Raw genomic sequence first — 20,388 nt, 5'->3', positions numbered from 1 at the left:
AAATATATGAATAGATCAGATCATGTCACTTTCCTGTTACAAAACCTCCAATTGCTTCCCATTGCACCAGAATATTCAAACTCCTTAACATGGCCTACATGGTCCTAAATGATCTGCTCTTCTGCACCCACACTACCTCTGTGACTGGGCCTGTCCCACCACCTTTTCCACACGACTCCTGCCTCACTAGCTCTTAGTGTTCCTTGATGGGGTATGCATCTTAGAGCCTCTGCACCTGTTCCCTCCATCTCCACAACCCTGCATGGCAGTCTTCTCATGTCATGCAGATCTCAGCTCAAATGGCATCTCCTTAAAGAGGTCCCCTTTCCCACCCAATTTAAAGCAGCTCCCAGACACCCTGTTCTGTTTTCTCTTCTTTTTTTTTTTTTTTTTTTTTTTTTTCTGAGACGGAGTTTCACTCTTGTTGCCCAGGCTAGAGTGCAATGGTGGAATCTCGGCTCACTGCAACCTCCACCTCCCGGGTTCAAGCAATTCTCCTGCCTCAGCCTCCTGAGTAGCTGGGATTACAAGCATGTGCCACCACGCCCAGCTAATTTTTGTATTTTTAGTAGAGACGGGGTTTCCCCATGTGGCCAGGCTGGCTTGAACTCCCAACCTCAGGTGATCTGCCCACCTTGGCCTCCCAAAGTGCTGGGATTACAGGCGTGAGCCACCGTGCCTGGCCGTTTTCTCTTCATTTTTAACCACTTAGCAGTAGGGCTGAGTGGTAAAGCACATGAGCACTAGGCTCAGACTCTGGGGTCACATACCAGCTGGATGGCTTGGGCAAAGCACTTCGTCTTTCAGTGCCTGTTTTTAGAGTAACAATGGTACCTACTTTGTAGAATCATTATGAAGCTAAATTAGTTAATATACTCAAAGTGCTTAACACAGAATTACCTCATAGCAAGGCAAATTAATGTATGTTGTTTATTAATTTTTGTTTCTTTATTGTTTGGCTCTTCCTTCTGTATCGTGCTTACATCCTCCCCTGAACCCCTCCCCACCACACTCCAAGCATGTAAAATCAAAGAGTAGAGACCGTACAGCCTGCCTGCCACAATTTCTTTATTTCCCAATGTAGGCCTGGTATGTTTGTTGAATGAATGAAGTATTGAAAACAAGTGATGAAGGTGTTTATGTTTATCTCAAATTAGTCTCATTTTAAAGAACTCTCAGATCTACAGAGGCTCTCAGATTTCTGATCTGAGAATTACTGCAGTTTCTTTGTTCTTTCTTAGTTTCTATCTCTTAGTGTACTGCTTAAGGGAAGCCACACTTCACTGAGAGGTAGAAATAAATATTGCTACTATCACTTACAAACTAGAGGAATATGAATAAGCCATTTGGCTGCACTAATCCTCAAGAGGCTCATCTATAACACTGAGCGTGTTACTGCCGGTGGAAGAGGGAAGCCTGAGTTAGGTGTGGGGATTTTTGAATTTGTTTGCTTGTTTGTTTTTGGTTTGGTTTGGTTTTGTCATAGCTCTAAGATCTATGTTTTTATGAACATATAGTCAAAATCTAGGAGAAAAATATTGTCGACAAGGTAAAACTTGGATTTATTTTGCAGATTTCCTGAAAGCAAGTAATGTAACTAAATCCAATAGTCAGCTTGGTTTATATCTTCAGAATTATTTCTAATCACCCATAAAGATTAGCTTCTGGTTGGGCGTGGTAGTTCACACCTGTAATCCCAGCACTTTGGGAGGCTGAGGCGGGTGGATCACCTGAAATCAGGAGTTCAAGACCAGCCTGGCCAACATGGTGAAACCCTGTCTCTACTAAAAATACAAAATTAGCCAGGTGTGGTGGCAGGCACCTGTAATCCAAACTACTCGGGAGGCTGAGGCAGGAGAATGGCTTGAACCTGGGAGGCAGAGGTTGCAGTGAGCCAGGATTGCACCATTGCACTCCAGCCTGGGTGACAAGAGTGAGATTCCATCTCAAAAAAAAAAAAAAAGATTAGCTTCTAATTTTCTACACATATACTCACACACAAACATAAACATAAACATTCCTATCTGTTTAGAGTTATGAGCTTAACCAGTAACTTAAAAGACAGAGAGAGAGAGGGTGGGCAGGGTGGGGGGGGCAGGCACCGTGGCTGATGACTGTAATCCCAGCACTTTGGGAGGCCGAAGCGGAAGGATCACAAGGTCAGGAGTTCGAGACCAGCCTGGCCAGCACGGTGAAACCCCATGTCTACTAAAAATACAAAAATTAGCCGGGTGTGGTGGTGGGCACCTGTAATCCCAGCTACTCGGGAGGCTGAGGCAGGAGAATTGCTTGAACCTGGGAGGTGGAGGCTGCAGTGAGCCGAGATCGTGCCATTGCACTCTAGCCTGGGCAAAAAGAGCAAGACTCTGTTTCAAAAATAACAAAAAACAAACAAACACCAAAACAAAAAACAACAACAACAAAAAAAAAAACAGAGAGAGAGAACTTGCTTGAAATACCATGAAAGTGTGCCCTTCTTATCAGTTTTCCTTCAACTTTGAAGAGGAAGCCAACTGTTTCCTAAAAATCTCATTATGAGAACCAAATTTATGGTTATTTCACTTCTATTAATTCGATTAAATTAAAATTACTATCTTAAGATGCATAATTATACATACTAGGTGTTTTAAGACCTTCATCAATAAGTTTGGAGTTGTCATCCTACCAGTTTCTTGAAACAGGTCTTCTAAATGTTTTCCTTCTGGATTTCTCGTTGAAATTTTGCTAGCGAAGTTTTCTCTCTCCCATTCAGTACTCACCCACCCCTCCTCACCCCCCAACCATTAACAAGAAATCTGGGTTTGAATGTATTTCTGCTACCATTGACTCACTGAAAGAATTTTTCAGGTGATATCCACAAGTTTCTCCAATAAAAAGTTATTATTTTTTCCCTTTGTAGTAATTTGTGGAGAGATCTTCTGATGAAGAACCAAAATTCTGTGTCAAATTTTTACCCTCTAGTTTTAGCAATCATTTATGATTTTCTATGGTTACTAGCTGGCATTCTATTTTAAGAAAAGCCTTTCTTCTTTCCTCATTTATGTATATTAATATAGATTGCTGAGTTTTATTTTAATCAATGGGTTATAATCCATTATGATGATTTATATTGATGGTAAAATTATCCCAGTTTTAGCCACTTGGGAGACCCTTCAAGCTGGCAGCTGTGGACCTTTGACCAGTTCCTATCATTTTTTGAGCACTTCCGCATCTCTGGCACAACAGGTTCATCTTGTACTTTACAGCCCCAGCCCTGGTATCAGCCTTTTCTCCAGAGGCGGTGTCAAAAAGTCGTGGTTCCTCTTATTGGAGCATGGGATTTAGAAACCAAGACTTGGGTGCTAGATGTACTACTGGCCTTTCATTGCTTGAGCCAGAAGAATTTAATATCTTCTTTTGCCATATATCAGCTAGAACTTACAAACCACTCCAAGTCTGGCTCCAGAAAACAGAATTTTTATTTCCTTTCTCAGTACTCTGAGTCAGAATGACCCACTTGCTTTGTCCAGAGGCTCGTCACACTGAAACTATTTTCCGTTTGAGACCTTCCAGCAGGAAAGCCATCCTCACACGCATGTAGTACAAACGAGTGTCCTCCAGAGTCCGCTGTGCTACGGCCAGCGCAGCGACAGAGCCTTCCTCAAACCTGTAGTGACTGCCACACTTTGCAAGGACACCGTAGAGGGGGCACGTCCGCGCTCCAACTTCCTCCCGACGCAGCCTCTGATTGGCTCCTGGGATTATAAGAAACGCGTGAATGAGCAGCTGCCGCGGGCAGAAACTTGCCGGAGGTCTCCGGGTGGCATCGCCCTTTCCTCTTTGCCAGCCCGCTGGCGAGCCGAGCCGGGGCAGGATGAGGTCGTCCTGTGTCCTGCTCACCGCCCTGGTGGCGCTGGCCGCCTATTACGTCTACATCCCGCTGCCTGGCTCCGTGTCCGACCCCTGGAAGCTGATGCTGCTGGACGCCACTTTCCGGGGTGCACAGCAAGTGGTGAGGTGCAGCCCAGCGCTGTTTCTCTCTTCCTCCTCTTACGCAATATTTGAAGGGGATACAAAATTCCTCCGCCGGGTTCCACGAAAACGCAGGTTTTTCCTAATGCATTGAGGCTGTCGCTTTTTAAGGTGGTCCAGTCGGGAATTTTCAGGGTATCGCATTCGCCTCCTTGCTAGCAGCGGGCTAAATCTGCATTTCTCCGTCTGCGTTTGTGACAGGGAAGAAGTGCTTGAATAGAATTTGACAACTGTTTAAACCTTCGTCTATGTTAAATATCTTCCTCTTCCTTGGTTTGCAACGTCAAAAGGCAAATCCTTAAGCATTTTATAAACCACCCTTCCTCACACTGTCGTTCTCCCGTAGGGACCGGCAGAGGATAAATATTTTTAGGAGAGCTCGGAAAAAGCAGGCTCTGCTTCCTGGGAATGCAGCCACCTTAGAAGCAGAAGCAGGCAAGAGCAGTCTCCCAATGTCCCCAGGCTGTGGAGCGCTCAGTTCCCGGAGACAGCAGGCAGGGCTCTCCATCCAAGCACTTGAGGAACCATAGGGATCTCTCGTTTCACCCGAGGCTGATCTCAGCTCAGCCCAAGAAAGAGGACTGGGAGGCTGGGCTGGCTGAAAGGAGGTGAGGAGGCGGCAGCCCTGGTTTGCATGATGCATGTTTTCTGCTTGCCCTGCAGCGTTTATTTTATGTCCTTGGCTGTCAGATAACCTTTTCCTGAGCGAGGTTACCCGCCTTAACCTGGCAGGGTAATATTTCTCTCCACTGTATCATGGGCGTGTGTTCATTCCTTCCATAGACAGGAAAATATAACTGTCTCTGGTTTATTCCATGGTAAGAGGCATTATTTTTAGTGTCAGAGAATCTAAAATCTAAACTACAGTCTGCAGCCAAGGCTGAGCCCTCTGATTGGACAGTATTTCTGAGCAGCCTGCTCTATCTAAACTCTAACCTTCTCCAAAACCAAGCCTCCTCCCTCCCCACAACCTTGGGCTTTAATCTCAGAATAGTTTTATAAACTCCTTCTTTCAGAAATGACAACTAGAGAAAGAAAAAAAAAATTCAACCTGAGAAAGCTGATTTTAAAAAAATCATGATTTTCCCAGAGGGTTTATGTTCCTGTTCCCTGTCCACTCATTATGTGTAAGATTACATAATCTGTGGGGCTTTATCCTATGAAAAGTCCCCTTACTAGGGTATTGTAGCACATTCCTAGTGTGGATTTGCTTTTCCTGAATTCAGCCACATTCTCACCTCCAAAGCCCCTTTTGTCTCTTAGGAAAGATCTATGAAGCTATAGACCCCTGCCCCTCTTCCTTTCCTCCTGCTTCCTATAATGTTGACATGGTGAAAATGATCATCCCTTTCTTTAGCATTGGTGTCAAGAAAGTCAGTCTTGTTGTAGGAAGCCTTGCATTCCCTCTCCTCCCCCATGAAATTATGTAATTTGAAAGTAATACCTTTCAAAGATTGAGGAACAGTGATGTTTACCTGGTGTTTACCTGGGTGGGTTAATGGTCTTCTACAATAACTTAAACATAGGAAAACAGGAAAAAGATCAAACTGCTATGTTGGCTGCAGAGATTATTCTTAGTTTTCAGGTCGCCAAAGAAGTCTTCTCCATCATAAGTAATCTCGGACAAGCTAGGTTTGGAGAAAAGCTTTTCTTTCCCAGCTAGGCTTGCCAGCCCATTAAGGACAAGGCTCTGTAAGGTCCTCCACAGAGTATACCCTCAGGTGGCGCTTGGGAATGATAGTGGGTGTAACCTGAAGTCAGCAGTAGATGAGGTAACCAGTGTTCTCACCTGACACTGTGGCTCAGGAGTGGATTTGCAGAAAAATGGCTCGTATCACTTGTCCTCTAAATTGTGAAATATCAAAAGATCATTATGATCAGATGGAAACATTCTACCCAATAAAGCAATTTTCCAATGTCACCTCAAATCTTTGAGTTTTCCCTGTAAAATAGGGCAAATAACTACCTTGTAGGTTTGCTGTAAGGTTTAGTAATGTATTTAAGTGCCTGGTACTTGTAGTGAGTCTTCTAGTTGTCCCCAAGGGTCCACTGTGGATTGTGGGAACATCTATAAGAATGCTCACCTTTTTTGAAGCAATAAAATAAATATAAACTGGAAGTAATTTATATAATTGAAACCTGGAGTGCTACTACTAAATTACACGGTGTCATGGCCTGGGGCGGTGGCTCACACCTGTAATCCCAGCACTTTGGGAGGCCAAGGTGGGTGGATCACGAGGTCAGGAGTTCGAGACCAGCAGCCTGGCCAGCATAGTGAAACCTCTCTCTACTAAAAATACAAAAAATTAGCCAGGGCTGGTGGCAGGTGCCTGTAGTCCCAGCTACTTGGGAGGCTGAGGCAGGAGAATCGCTTGAACCCAGGAGGCGGAGGTTGCGTTGAGTCGAGATCGTGCCACTGCACTCCAGCCTGGGCAACAAGAGTGAAGCTCTGTCTCAAATAAAGAAATAAATAAATAAATTGCATGGTGTCAACCTCGTTACTCAGATAATTTTAGTTTGAGTTGATTGGCTCAACTACAAAAGCAATTGAAGCTGTTTGAGAGATTAAGCTCAGCCTATTTCGTAAGACAGCATCAGCTGCCTACCATTAAGAAATGTGAATGTAGGCCGGGCGCGGTGGCTCAAGCCTGTAATCCCAGCACTTTGGGAGGCCGAGGCGGGCAGATCACAAGGTCAGGAGATCGAGACCATCCTGGCTAACACAGTGAAACCCCGTCTCTACTAAAAATACAAAAAATTGGCCAGGCGTGTTGGCGGGCGCCTGTAGTCCCAGCTACTCGGGAGGCTGAGGCAGGAGAATGGCATGAACCCAGGAGGCGGAGCTTGCAGTGAGCCAAGATCGCGCCACTGCACTCCAGCCTGGGGGAAAGAGCAAGACTCCGTCTCAAAAAAAAAAAAAAAAAAAGAAATGTGAATGTTAGTTTATTCTGTTGTCATTGGCAAATACTAGATGCTTTACTATTTTTTATGTCCTTTATCTTGTGCAGTGAGTCAGACTATTGAGATTATGTTCATTGTGCTTTTTTTCCTTGGGGTTCCCCATATTCCCTAAGGAGCAGCTGCTTAGGATCTGACTCCTCTCAAACACAGATGCTACGTCAGAATCACCTAAGAACTGTTTAAACCAAACCAAACCAAAACAAAACACTTGATGCCCAGGTTACACCACATACCAAACTTACTTAGAATCTCTGGGAGATGAACGTTCTTAGCAGTGTTTAAGAAAAGTTCCGGTCGGGTGCGGTGGCTCACGCCTGTAATCCCAGCACTTTGGAAGGCCGAGGCGGGCAGATCACGAGGTCAGGAGATCGAGACCATCCTGGCTAATACCGTGAAACCCCGTCTCTACTAAAAATACAAAAAAATTAGCTGGGCATGGTGGCGGGCACCTGTATTCTGGGCTACTTAGGAGGCTGAGGCAGGAGACTGGCGTGAACCTGGGAGGCGAAGCTTGCAGTGAGCCGAGATTGAGCCACTGCACTCCAGCCTGGGCAACAGTGCGAGACTCTGTCTCAAAAATATATATATAATAATAAAAATAAAAAACGAAAAGTTCCCCAGATGATCTTCATTGCAGCAAAACTTGAGAGATAAAAGGCATTGATGTTGTAGACAATATATTTTCCTTAAACTGCATGTTATATTGCATACGTGTTGCTGGAAATAAGCCCCTTTACATTAGCATGGATTAGTTTATAAGATTAGTTGATACTTTGGCCCTAAGGGGATAAAATACTAGCTAGGCAAATTTCAGTGTTATAGCAAAGCCACTATAAGACTTGAGCAGTGGAAAAGCACAAACAAAAGTAGGTCTGGGAAGGGCAGAGGTGTAATTTAGATGACCAGGCAGCAGGAGACTAGAGGAACAAAAGAAGAGTTTGGGTAAGTCCTGAAGGCTGAATTCCAAATGCTATGCAGGCAAAGATTTTTAAATGGTAATCTCAGTGCAGGTTAAAATACTGAGAAGTGTACACTGCTGGAGAAAATGTATGTTAGAACCACGTTTTTGGAGAACAGTTTGGCAATATCCATCTGAAGCCTTAGAAGTGTGTTTATTTTTTGACGCTGTAATCCCTCTAGATGGAATTTATGGTAAGTAATGATGGATATAGGCAAACCTCTAGCTACAAAGATGGAAACATTTTACAGGATTAAAAAACTTGTTCATCAGCACCATAAGACAAAGAAAAAAACAAAAACTTGAACTTGTCTAAAAGCACTGCCACTTATAATAAACATGAAGGAAAATTCAGCAATCTTTTTTTCTTTTATTTGCAGCACCATTTAAACTAATGAAGGTTGGGTGTGGTGGCTCATGCCTGTAATCCTGGCACTCTGGGAGGTCGAGGCGGGCAGATTACCTGAGGTCAGGAGTTCAAGACCAGCCTGGCCAACATGGTGAAACCCCGTCTCTACTAAAAAATACAAAAAATTAGCCGGGTGCAGTGGTGCGTGCCTGTCATTCCAGCTACTTGGGAGGCTGAGGTAGAAGAATTGCTTGAACCAGGGAGGTGGAGGTTGCAGTGAGCCGAGATGGTGCCACTGTACTGTAGCCCGGGCTACAGAGTGAGACTTCATCTCAAAAAAAAAAAAAAAAAAAAAAGTAAGAACAGTAAAAGATTAAATAATGGTAAATTCATATTTGGGAATACTAGGCAGTTAAAAAAATTTAGGTTGTAAAATGTTTAATGACTTGCATAAGATTTGTACTATGCGTTAAGCAGGAAAAGGCTACAAAATAGCGCATACACTATTTATATATCAAAACATGTATCTATGTTTGTATAGAAAAAGCAGAAAGATATGATTTAAAACATGATTTTTTCTTCTGGGCCATAAGTTTGTATCTTCAGTTTTCGTATTGGTATATTCTAGATTTTCTACAATGAACATGTAGTAATAAATTATTTTAAAGCTTTTTTTTATCCAGGCATGGTAGCTCATGCCTATAACCCCAGAACTTTGGGAGACTGTTGTTCCAAACCCCCATTAACCTCAGTAGTGAAGGCACCAGGTTGAAGAGGCTGAAGAAGATTCCCAGAGCCTACAAACAAGACATGGGTTTTGTTTTTGTTTTTGTTTTTTTTTTTTTGGTGGTGGTTGTTGAGATGGAGTCTCACTGTGTCACCCAGGCTGGAGTGCAGTGGCGTGATCTCAGCTCACTGCAACCTCCACCTCCTGGTTTCAAGTGATTCTCGTGCCTCAGCCTCCTGAGTAGCTGGGATTACAGGTGCCCGCCACCATGCCTGGCTAATTGTTGTATTTTTTAGTAAGGACAGGGTTTCAGCATGTTGGTCAGGCTGGTTTTGAACTCCTGACCTCAGGTGATCCACCAGCCTTGGCCTCTTAAAATGTTGGGATTACAGGCGTGACCCACCTTGCCAGCCAAAAATAGGGTTTTATTAGGGGCTTGCATACAAGGGAAAGAGTCCAGTGGTGGTGGGCCGGACAGAAGAACCACTTTATATATGGAAAGGGGGCATTGGCAGCAGGCTGGACAACATATCTGTCTTTCTACAGTCCAGTGGTGGCAGGCAGGGCAGGAAAATCACAACTGCCTGCAAACATGCAGTTTACATAGCATTGTCCCTTGACGTCCTCCCGCTAATGACTTCCACCTGGCAACCTTCATTTAACCCAAAACTCAGGGCCTCAATCCCCTGTACATCCCATGTTACATGGTGGGGGGTGCTCACATGTTTATCATAGATAAAGAACGAATCACTGGGTTGGGCACTTGGGGACTCTTTAGCTCAGAACACACATTTAGGTGTGTCTGCCATACAGGGTCATCCTCAGAATGTGCTTAGGTTATTGCTATCAGCTGAGTTTACAGAGGCTGAGGTGCAAGGATCACTTGAGGTCAGGAGTTCGAGAGCAGCCTGGGCAACATAGTGAAACTGTGCCACGCTCCCCATCTCTACAAAAAATATCTTTCAAAACAAAAAACTTTTTCCCCCAAGGGATAATTTTTCTATTTCTAAAGTGGAATTGATGTGCATATGCATATCAATATATATTTTAGTATTTGCTTTATGAGAAAAGTCCAATTTCTTTCAAAAAGACTTTCTGGATCCCCTGATATAGCTATCATAGTGCCATGCTTTGTGCTCAGCTACCTAGGCTTAACATGGATTGAAATCCTGTGTGAAGCTTTGGAGAGACACTAAAGTGACCTAGAAGAAACCACAGTCTAGTAGGATGGAGAAGTCATGTTAATATATAGCTATTAAAAAGCTAGAAGCTGATAGGTGTAGAACAGGTGTAGTTACGAAGTCTTGTAGGAGGGAGAGTCTATGTATAGTTTAGAAGAGTGATAAACTCTTCTAAAGAGTGATCCTCCCACTTTGGCTTCCCAAAGTGCTGGGATCACAAGCATGAGCCACCGTGCCTACCTGTAATTGAATTTTCAAGTGAAAAACCTGACTATATTGCCTGCCTAATCTAAGATGTGTCATATTATGAAATTTTAACGAGCTCTCTTTCAGTGTTTAATAAAATTAAAACCCTGGAAGTCATCACTTATTAAATGAACACCAAGGCAAGGAGCTGGTCTGGCAGAACAGAAATGTGTAAGGCAGATACCTAAACTTGAGAAGCTTACAGTCAAGTTAGGGATGATAAACCAACTGCCAGTGATAAGGTAGGCACTTGAATGATGGAAGGAAAATGTGACTAAAGGTAATAATGGTGTCCCAAGGGAGCTTGGAGCATGTCTTGTCTTGATTATTTTCTAACTTACTACTGCTTACACTATGAATCTTTTCAGTGACATAATGTAAAAGAAGTGCTGAAATTGGTATTTACGCTGAGTGTTCCCCCTGTTTCTTATGGGTGACAGTGCTTTTGGACTAGTTGATCAAGGATTTTTATCTTGCCAAATGTCCCCAAACTTGTTGAGACTTAATGTCACCTCACCTGAATTCTCTGTGCATGATGTGCTTTTGGGCTGTGTGGGTGTGGTTTAAATGACAGCTCAGCTGGAAACTGCAGAACTTCAACGTGCTAACCTCTTTCATAACAGTTTTGAACTGGAATATTTACTATTGTCAGGTAAATTTAACTTAAAACATCAGTAAATAATGATTGTCCAGAAATTGTGATGATGCGTATTTCTTCATGCACTTTGGTAACTTCACTAACCACAATTTTTTTTTTTTTTGAGATGGAGTCTTGCTCTGTCACCCAGGCTGGAGTGCAGTAGCGCGATCTCGGCTCACTGCAAGCTCCGCCTCCTGGGTTCACGCCATTCTCCTACCTCAGCCTCTCCGAGTAGCTGGGAATACAGGCGCCCGCCACCACGCTTGGCTAATTTTTTTGTATTTTTAGTAGAGACAGGGTTTCACCGTGGTCTCGATCTCCTGACCTCGTGATCCGCCCGCCTCAGCCTCCCAAAGTGCTGGAATTACAAGCGTGAGCCACCGCGCCCAGCCACTAACCAAAATTTTTAGCTGATTTGCTAGGATTTTTCTTTAAACATATGGCAGCAAAAGGTTTTAAGAAGAGTGTCAGGGGCATTATTTAATCAGGATTAGTTCTGACAAGTGAACAACCTGAGTTGGTCTCTGCAGATACTACCTATGAAACATTAAGGTCAGATTGATTCAGCTACCAGGTGTGTAAGATAATGCCCAATTTATAGATTCCTTTTTATTTTTTCTGGCACTTCTACAAATATAGCCCTGAACATAGAAATACCCTCATTATTTTAATGGGACATCCTATTTCTACCATGCAATTTGAGCTTGATCTGAGACATTTCTGTCAAGTGTGAAAGTACAGTTAATCATTCTTAAATGTTCTTTTTATGCACAATTGCTTCTTTTAAAATAGCATTTTAAAATAGCATATATTTACTTCTTTTTTTTTTTTTTTTTTTTTGAGACAGAGTCTCACTCTGTCACCCAGGCGGGAGTGCAATGGCACGATCTCGGCTCACTGCAACCTCTGCCTCCCAGGTTCAAGCAGTTCTCCCACCTCAGCCTCCTGAGTAGCTGGGATTACAGGCCCCCGCCATCATGCCCGGCTAATTTTTTTTTGTATTTTTGTAGGGACGGGGTTTCACCATGTTGGCCAGGCTGGTCTCGAACACCTGGCCTCAGGTGATCCACCTGCCTTAGCCTTCTAAAGTGCTGGGATTACAGGCGTGAGCCACCGCGCCCAGCCATATTTACTTTTTTAAAGAAAATATGTAACACCGCAAATGTGTGTCATCCTTCTGCAGGGGCATGCTAGTCCTTTCTGAATTGTTATGATTTTAGTGTATGTGCTGCTGAAGTGAGCACCATTTATTTACTTTTGCTGCCAAATGAAATTATGTGGGAACTGTCTACCATTTCTCTTTCATTTTATGTTTATATAGAATGAAGAAATGTAATTGAATTTATTTTCGTTTTTTACTTTTTATTTTTTTCTCAGACACAAGGTCTTGCTCTGTCACCCAGGCAGGGATGCAGTGGTGTGATCACAGCTCACTGCAACCTTGAATTTCTGGGCTCAAGGGATCCTCCTGCCTCAGCCTTTTGAGTAGCTGGGACTACAGGCGCGTGCCACCATGCCTGGCTATTTTTTTCTTTTTCTTTTCTAGGAGAGACAAAGTCTTGCTATGTTGCCCAGGCTGGTCTCAAACTCCTGGGCTCAAGTGATCCTCTTGCTTTGGCTTCCCAAAGTGCTGGGATCACAGGCGTAAGCCACCGTGCCTACCTGTAATTGAATTTTCAAGTGAAAAACCTGACTATATTGCCTGCCTAATCTAAGGTGTGTCATATTATGAAATTTTGACAAGCTCTCTTTCAGTGTTTAATAAAATTAAAACCCTGGAAGTCATCACGTATTAAATAAATACTAAGGAGCTGGTCTGGCAAAACAGAAATGTGTAAGGCAGATAGCTAATCTTGAGAAGCTTACAGTCAAGTGAGGGATGATAAACCAACTGCCAGCAATAAGGTGGGCACTTGAATGATGGAAGGAAAATTATGATAGAGGCATCTGTGGATTGCTGCAAGAGCCTTGGAAAGAACATCTAAAGTGGACCTGGGCACTGGGGAAATGTATCTAATCTGAGACGTCAAGGTTGAGTGCCTACAGTAAAAATAACATCTATTGAGCATATAGTGAGCATTTACTCTGTGGCAGATACTGTGCTATGTGCTTTGTGTGCAATTAGTTTAGCCCATGGTAATACAATCAGGCAGGTGTTCTTTATGTGACAAAGGAGGAGACTGAAATGCAAAGAAAAGTGACTTGCTTAAGATGACACCGTTTATACGAGATGGAGCCTGAATTCAATTCCAGCCTGTGTTACTCCTGAACCCAAGGGTTTAGATTTGTGCTAGATTTCCTTATAATAGAAACCAGAGAAGAGAAGAGAAGGGTGAAAGGGGCATTCCAGCCAGAAGCAGCAGTATGTGAAAGTTCTAGTGGGAGAGGATGGTATAGTTGAGGAACTACAAGTGGTTTAGACTGGCTGGAGCTTAAAGTTCAAAGGTCAGAGAGGGAGGCCGAAGGGAAACACCAGTCAGGTGAGGAAGAGCTCTGTGGACGAGAAAGGAGCAACTGAAAGTCTTCTAGCAGAGAAGTCACATGCTCAAAACTGTGTTTTAGAATAGTCCTTCTCAGTGGCAGTGTAGACACTGGAATGTAAGAAAGCAAAAGTAGGCCGGGTGTGGTCACTCACAACTGTAATCCCAGCACTTTGGGAGTCTGAGGCAGGCGGATCACAAGGTCACGAGTTTGCGACCAGCCTGGCCAGTATGGTGAAACCCCGTCTCTACTAAAAATACAAAAAAACAAAACAAAACAAAACAAAAAAAACTAGCTGGGCGTGGTGGCGCGCGTCTGTAGTCCCAGCTACTCGGGAGGCTGAGGCAGGAGAATCCCTTGAACCTGGGAGGTGGAGGTTGCAGTCAGCCAAGATTGTGCCACTGCACTCCAGCCTGGGCAATAGAGGGAGCCTCTGTCTTTTAAAAAAAAAAAAAAAAAAAAAAAAAAGGCAAAAGACCATCTAGGAAGCACTAATCCAGGTGAGAGCATGAGCTAATGAAGTGGGACTGATTTGGAAGAAAGCTGATCAGAGTTGCTGTTGGAGGGGAGAGTATGGAGCATCGGAGAGGAAGGAGTCAAAGATGTCTCCTGGGACAGATGCTGGAATAGCTGGGTGAATGGGGACCGTGACCCTGATTTGGGAGCAAGAGCAGATCTAAGGGTGAAGATAAAATGTTTGGGACCCTGTTTTGAAGTGTCAGTGGACTAGTCCAAGGATGGCTGATCATAAACAGTTGCATATACAGATCCAGTGCTCAGGAGACAGAGCTGGGCTGGTGATACGGATTTGGGAGTGGTCGGCAAATGGATAGTGGCAGAAGTAGTTGAAATGAATGTGTTTGGAGTGAGAGTAAGATCCGGAGGATTCTACCAAGGGTGCCCCTGAGGGACATCAGTGGCAAGTGGAAAAAGAAGCTATCCCTGAGAGAAATGAGACCTTAAAGAACATAACTTTTTAGTATACCTCATATTTATCAAGTACTCTAGATTTTATGAAGGTTTTTACTGATATCACCTCATTTCATTTTTTTTCAATAAATAACTGGTTGCCATTGTTATTTCCATTTGTCAGCTAAGGGAACTTGAGGTTCAGAAAGAGTCAAGGACACCATCAAGATCGTATGATCAGGGCCAGGCACAGTGGCTCACACTTGTAATCCCAAGGCAGGAGGCCCCTTGAGGCCAGGAGTTCAAGACCAGCCTTGGCAACAAAGTAAGACTGTCTCTACAAAACATAATTAGCCAGATGTGGTGGCACATAATCTCAGCTACTGGGGAGACTGAGGGTCTCTTGAGCCTAGGAGGTGAAGGCTGTATGATCACACCACTACACTCTAGCCTGGGTGACAGAGCAAGACCCTGTCTCTTAAAAAATTTTTTTAAATTTAAACATGTGATCAGTTATACTGGCGAAATGGGAACTGCAATAGAAATTCATGGACTCTTAGTTTCATGCCCTCCTTGCTGGGCTATGCTGTGAGGACACTCATGATAACTTAGTCACTAGTGAATTTTTGGTCCCGATTTTTTTTTTTTTGAGCTCCCACAATTAGTCTACATCAGTGCTTCTTATTATTTTTTGTGTCATAGAAACAATTACATTTGTATAGTATACTGGGGATTCTGGAAGCAATTTTGGGGGGATCTGTATGAGCTTGAATAACAGAATTCACAAGATTTATAAAGAGTTACACAAATGGTTCTCAAATAGAATGCCAACTCTGATGCCAATTATTCAACTCTGTATAGTTATACAAAATGGCTTTAAGTTTTTACCTCTATAAAATATTTAAACATTGATAGCCAGTGCCCCACCTGTAATCCATTTGTAGAATACCTGTTGGGAAGCTCACCTTTCTCCAGTTTGGAGCTTTTAAAATGTATGTCTATTATCATTGTTATTAAACACAGATAGATAGTCCCCAAGTTACATGTATTTAGGTAGCCATATAATTTATTGTCCAAACCAGGACATTTCTGAGAGTAGCAGGGACTGCTATTAATAATCATGCTAGGTCAACAGTGTTTTTTTCTTTGTTTTGAGACAGGGTCTCTGTGGTGCAGGCTGGAGTGCAGTGGTATGATCGTGGTTCACTGCAACCTCTGCCTCCCCAGGTTCAAGCAATCTTCCCACCTCAGCCTCCCAAGTAGCTGAGACCACAGGCGTGCACCACCATGCCCAGCTGATTTTTGTATTTTTTGTAGAGACGAGGTCTCCCTATATTGCCAGGGCGGGTCTTAAACTCCTGGGCTCAAGTGATTCTCTTGCCTCAGCCTCCCAAAGTGCTGGGATTACAGGTATGAGGCACCATGCCTAGCTCAGTACAATGGTTTTAAACCAGAATGATTCTCAGTCAAACCTGGACGGATGCTCAGGCTGCATTTATTTGACTTGCACACATTCGGCCTAATCAAGTCAAGGCTGTGAAATGATCCCTTGTTCCCAGTCCTGAGTGCTCCAATCTGACTGTTAATCCTCCAGTTACCACTCCTCCATCCCACCCACACTTCCTATCCCCTGTAGAATAAAAGTGCTAAGTTCCTTGGCTGGCACTTGGTGCGTGCTACAACCTGGCACCATTTTGCTGACTGCAGCCTCGCTGTGTCATGGATGACAGTTTAGCTCGTGAATCTGCTTATGCTTCTCCTGTTGTCCCCTCTGTCTCAGATGCCCTCCCACCCTTTTACTTTGGCCAATATCCCACGCGTCGTTCATACCAACTCAGAAATCATCTCTTTTGAGAACTTCCCCATCTGTTTCCCTCTCACTGCCCTTGCTTAGCCTTAATTTCTATCTCAATACTCTGTTAGTGTTTTGTTTTTCTTTTATGGCCCTTAGATGTTGCTTATGTTGCTGCTTATGTACAGGCTCCCCACCAAATCATAAATTTTCTGTCCTATCATAGACATAATTTTCCTCTTACTGCTTTAGGACTTCTGTTTTTGTTTGAAGACCATTCACGATAGAGAGACTAAAGAGAAATTAGGAATTCATGGTTCTGCTTCCATTATCACTGTGTTACCGCGTCTGTCGCAAGGGGCAGGCCCTATGCTTCCACGTGCTTCTGACTCTGAATGTTGCCAAAAATGGTTTTGTGTTGTCCTTCACAACTGTGTTTTGCAAGCCTTGCTGTTTTCTGGGTTTCTAACTTCCTCATGTTTTAATAGATTTATGCTTGTTTTCAAATTTGTCATGAATTATGTGTCTGTTTCTGACTAAATGTTGATTATAGGCCATCTCCTTAAAAGAACACTGGTGATTTTCCACATTTGATAGTCATCTGCCTTTTCTTTTTCCCCTTGAATAGGATAGTTGATAAATACCCCATGAGAGATTGAGAGACCCTTTTCTGAGCTGCCTGTCCCATAATGTTGTCCCTGCCGTGAGACTCAAACTATCTTTCTTTGAACACTTTGAAATCTACTTTTTAAAAGGTGGAAGATGTTTATCTCACTGTTTCTGGTATATGCATCATTTCCAAGGTAAAGTCACTTTGTCCCAAGGTTTCAGTCACTTCCATTTCACTGCACACAGTTCTTCCTTGTTTGTGAGAGGCAAGGCCAGACAGCAATATCTGGGCTTCCTTAACTTTCTTAGCAAAGCAAGTCAATTCTGCTTTTAGAGGCCGGGTGCAGTGGCTCACGCCTGTAATCCCAGCACTTTGGGAGGCTGAGGCAGGCCTATCACCTGAGATCAGGAGTTCGAGACCAGCCTGGCCAACATGGTGAAACCCCATCTCTACTAAAAATACAAAAATTAGCCGGGCGTGGTGGTGGGTGCCTGTAATCCCAGCTACTTGGAAGGCTGATACAGGAGAATCGCTTGAACCTAGGAGGCGGAGCTTGCAGTGAGCCGAGATCACGCCATTGTACTCCAGCCTGGGTGACAAAGTGAGACTCCGTCTCAAAAAAAAAAAAAAAAAAAAATTCTGCTTTTAGAAAATCATCAGCTTTTAACAATAAGATTGCTGGCAGATATCTGCATAATAATAGATGCATTTGCAGAATTACAAACACAACCACTTTATAAAATAGTAGTTAATGTTCTCATTTTATAGGAAAGGAAATAGAGGCTCAACAAAGTTAAGTAACTTCTTCACAGACATGGGCCTGCTTAGTGAAGTTGGCTGTGAACAAGGTCTGCTGGACCCCATTGCCCTTTGAACTATATTCAACAGTCTCCTGTTATGGTTGTTCAATCTTCTGTCTTCCCCTTCTCCCTCCTCTCTCTCCACTCTCAGCTCTTTTGTGGCTAGTTGTATGATCCACATTAAGAATGCATCACACAGGTAAAAAGTATGTTATGTATTTACAAATTTTAGTCCTGGAGGATGCTATACAGTTTTAAAAAAAAAAAAACTTGAGACAAAATAAGTTTAACAGTTTATTTGAGCCAAGAGAGCTGTACTCTGCAGGGTGAACAGCAAGATTCTATAGACTAAACACCCAAGAGAGGTAGAGAAATTACTTGATTGGCTACAGCTAGGCATTTTGGCTTATTTGGGTATGATCCAGTGGCTAGAGGTTAGTTAGTGGTTTCTGATAGGTTAAGCTTAACTTTTATTTTACTGTTTATGTTGAATTGGGTTTTGGCCTGCTTACCTGGGGGCTATAGTTACAGCGACAACCTCAGGCTAATGGCCTCAGTATTTGCTTTAAAGATATATATTGGCCGGGTGCTGTGGCTCACGCCTGTAACCCTAGCACTTTGGGAAGCCAAGGCAGGTGGATTGCCTGAGCTCAGGAGTTCGAGACAAGCCTGGGCAGCATGGCAAAACCCCGTCTATACTAAAAAAAAAAAATACAAAAAATTAGCTGGGCGTGGTGGGGCACACCTGTAGTCCCAGCTACTCAGGAGGCTGAGGCACGAGAATCGCTTGAACCCAGGAGGCAGAGGTTGCAGTGAGCCAAGATCACACCATTGCACTCCAGCCTGGATGACAGAGTGAGACTCTTTGTCAAAAAAAGAAAAAAGATATATATTACCCATTGAATAGGGCTCTATGGTTAAATAAGCTAAGTTTAACAGAGTTAATCAGGATTTCTTTTTTAACTGTAAAACTTTGAGAACTCTCTGCTGATATGTATTTTGAATCTTAAAGAAAGTGTACAATGAATCCCCAATTTAATTGACTATAGATCTCTTATTTCACAAAACTCCTCATGAAACTGATGGTATATTTACCAAACATCAGGGACGATTTTCATAGTGTTTACGAGCATGGACTTTGGGATCGAGGAGACTTGTGTTCAAATCCTGGCTTTGAGCTATCCTAGCTGTGTGACCTTGAACAGAGAACATAACCTAAGGGTTTGTTTATTGATCTAGCAAGTGATTAAAATGTTCAATCTGGAAAGTTATGAAAATTGCACAATATGTGAATAAAGGTTTATTGTTCGTTGTCATCATCATCAAACATTAGTTAAATATGTAAAGCACTTGGAGCAGTACCTGGCACACGAGAAATATATTTAGTCCAAGTCTGATTTTTGTCAGTTGTCTACACTAAACTACAAACGTAATTTTTTTTTCTTTTATCGTCACCATTATTCTTGCCAATCTGCTATTGCTCTCAGATTTGCGGATTTCTATACAGGTGTAGATCTTCTTAACATGGGCTGCTTTGGTTATGGCTATTAGGTTTAAATCCTGACTTTAGCACTTGTGACTAGTTGGGCAAGTTATTTAACATCTATGTTAGTTTCTTATCTGTGAACATGAAGATAATGACAGTACCTCCTTCAAGGCTTATAAGAATTAAATGTAATTGTGTATATGAGTTTCTTAACCCAGTGCTTGGCATATAACAAGAACTCAAAACCTCTTCCTAAAGTTAAAGTTTTAGAGTCCATAGATTTAGCTTGCCGATGTTCTAACTGGATATATGAACCATCATTATCATAGCTAGCTCATTTTTCTTTTTCTTTTTCTTTTTTATTTATTTATTTTTTTTTTTGAGACAGAGGCTCACTCTGTCACCCAGGCTGGAGTGCAGTGGCACGATCTCAGCTTATTGCAACCTCTGCCTCCTGGGTTCAAGAGATTCTCCTGCCTCAGCCTCCCAAGTAGCTGAGATTACAGGTGCGCACCACCATGCTCAGCTAATTTTTGTATTTTTAGTAGAGACAGCATTTCACCATTTTGGCCAGGCTGGTCTCAAACTCCTGACCTCAAGTGATCCACCCACCTTGGCCTCCCAAAGTGCTGGGACTACAGACGTGAGCCACTGTGCCCAGCTGCTAGCTTGTTTTTCTAACCACGATTTGAATACATTAACCCAATATTTATACCAGCCTTGTTACATAAGTACTATTGTTGTTACATTATAAATGAGGAAATTGAGGAACAAAGAGGTTAATTAAATATCTGCCCAAGTCACATACCCCATAAGTGGCAGAGCCAAAATTCTGCTCCAGGTAATCTGTCTGGAGGTAGTGCTCCAAAAGCTGGAGAAATCATCTCTTAGTCACTGTCTTATATCAAGGAGCTCCACTGGGCTTTGCCAAGGTATCGTTCATTTTAGAATTTTATGTCAACTGTGAAGAGTTCCTTAGACTGTAGGTACCTTAGGCAAAGTTGTTAAAATAACGTTTTGTTAAATTAAAGTGCTTTACTTGAATTCTATTCCTAAGGGTGGGTGACCTTGCCTCAATGTGAAGGTAGTGAAGAAGTACTTACAAGCAGGGTTGATATTTTCCTCAACAAAGGGCTTTAGATTTGCTCAAATGATTGACAACTCTGGGGCTTAGAGATCTGGCCTATGAGTATGGAAAAGATGACTTTGACTTCTGACATTATGAAACATAGGTGTC

General features: G+C 42.9%; 1 protein-coding gene and 1 non-coding gene across 2 annotated transcripts in view; one reads left to right on the top strand and one right to left on the bottom strand.

Moving 5' to 3' along the window:
• Positions 1-3,753: 3,753 nt before the first annotated feature.
• NCEH1 (neutral cholesterol ester hydrolase 1) overlaps positions 3,754-20,388 on the top strand; it is an 82,059-nt gene continuing 65,424 nt past the window's right edge. The window contains exon 1 of the mRNA XM_032174007.2: positions 3,754-3,991. Coding sequence (XP_032029898.1) covers positions 3,758-3,991 — 234 coding nt within the window. The 5' untranslated portion in view covers positions 3,754-3,757. The remainder of the gene's footprint in view (positions 3,992-20,388) is intronic.
• LOC116481300 (U6 spliceosomal RNA) lies at positions 12,216-12,317 on the bottom strand. The gene has a single exon (XR_004251475.1). It is a non-coding gene; the product is annotated as a U6 spliceosomal RNA (small nuclear RNA).

Source organism: Hylobates moloch, unplaced genomic scaffold, assembly GCF_009828535.3.
Source record: "Hylobates moloch isolate HMO894 unplaced genomic scaffold, HMol_V3 SCAFFOLD_13, whole genome shotgun sequence".
Taxonomy (NCBI): Eukaryota; Metazoa; Chordata; class Mammalia; order Primates; family Hylobatidae; genus Hylobates; species Hylobates moloch.
Note: the sequence above shows the minus strand (reverse complement) of the source record. Positions and strands in the feature narration are given on the sequence as shown.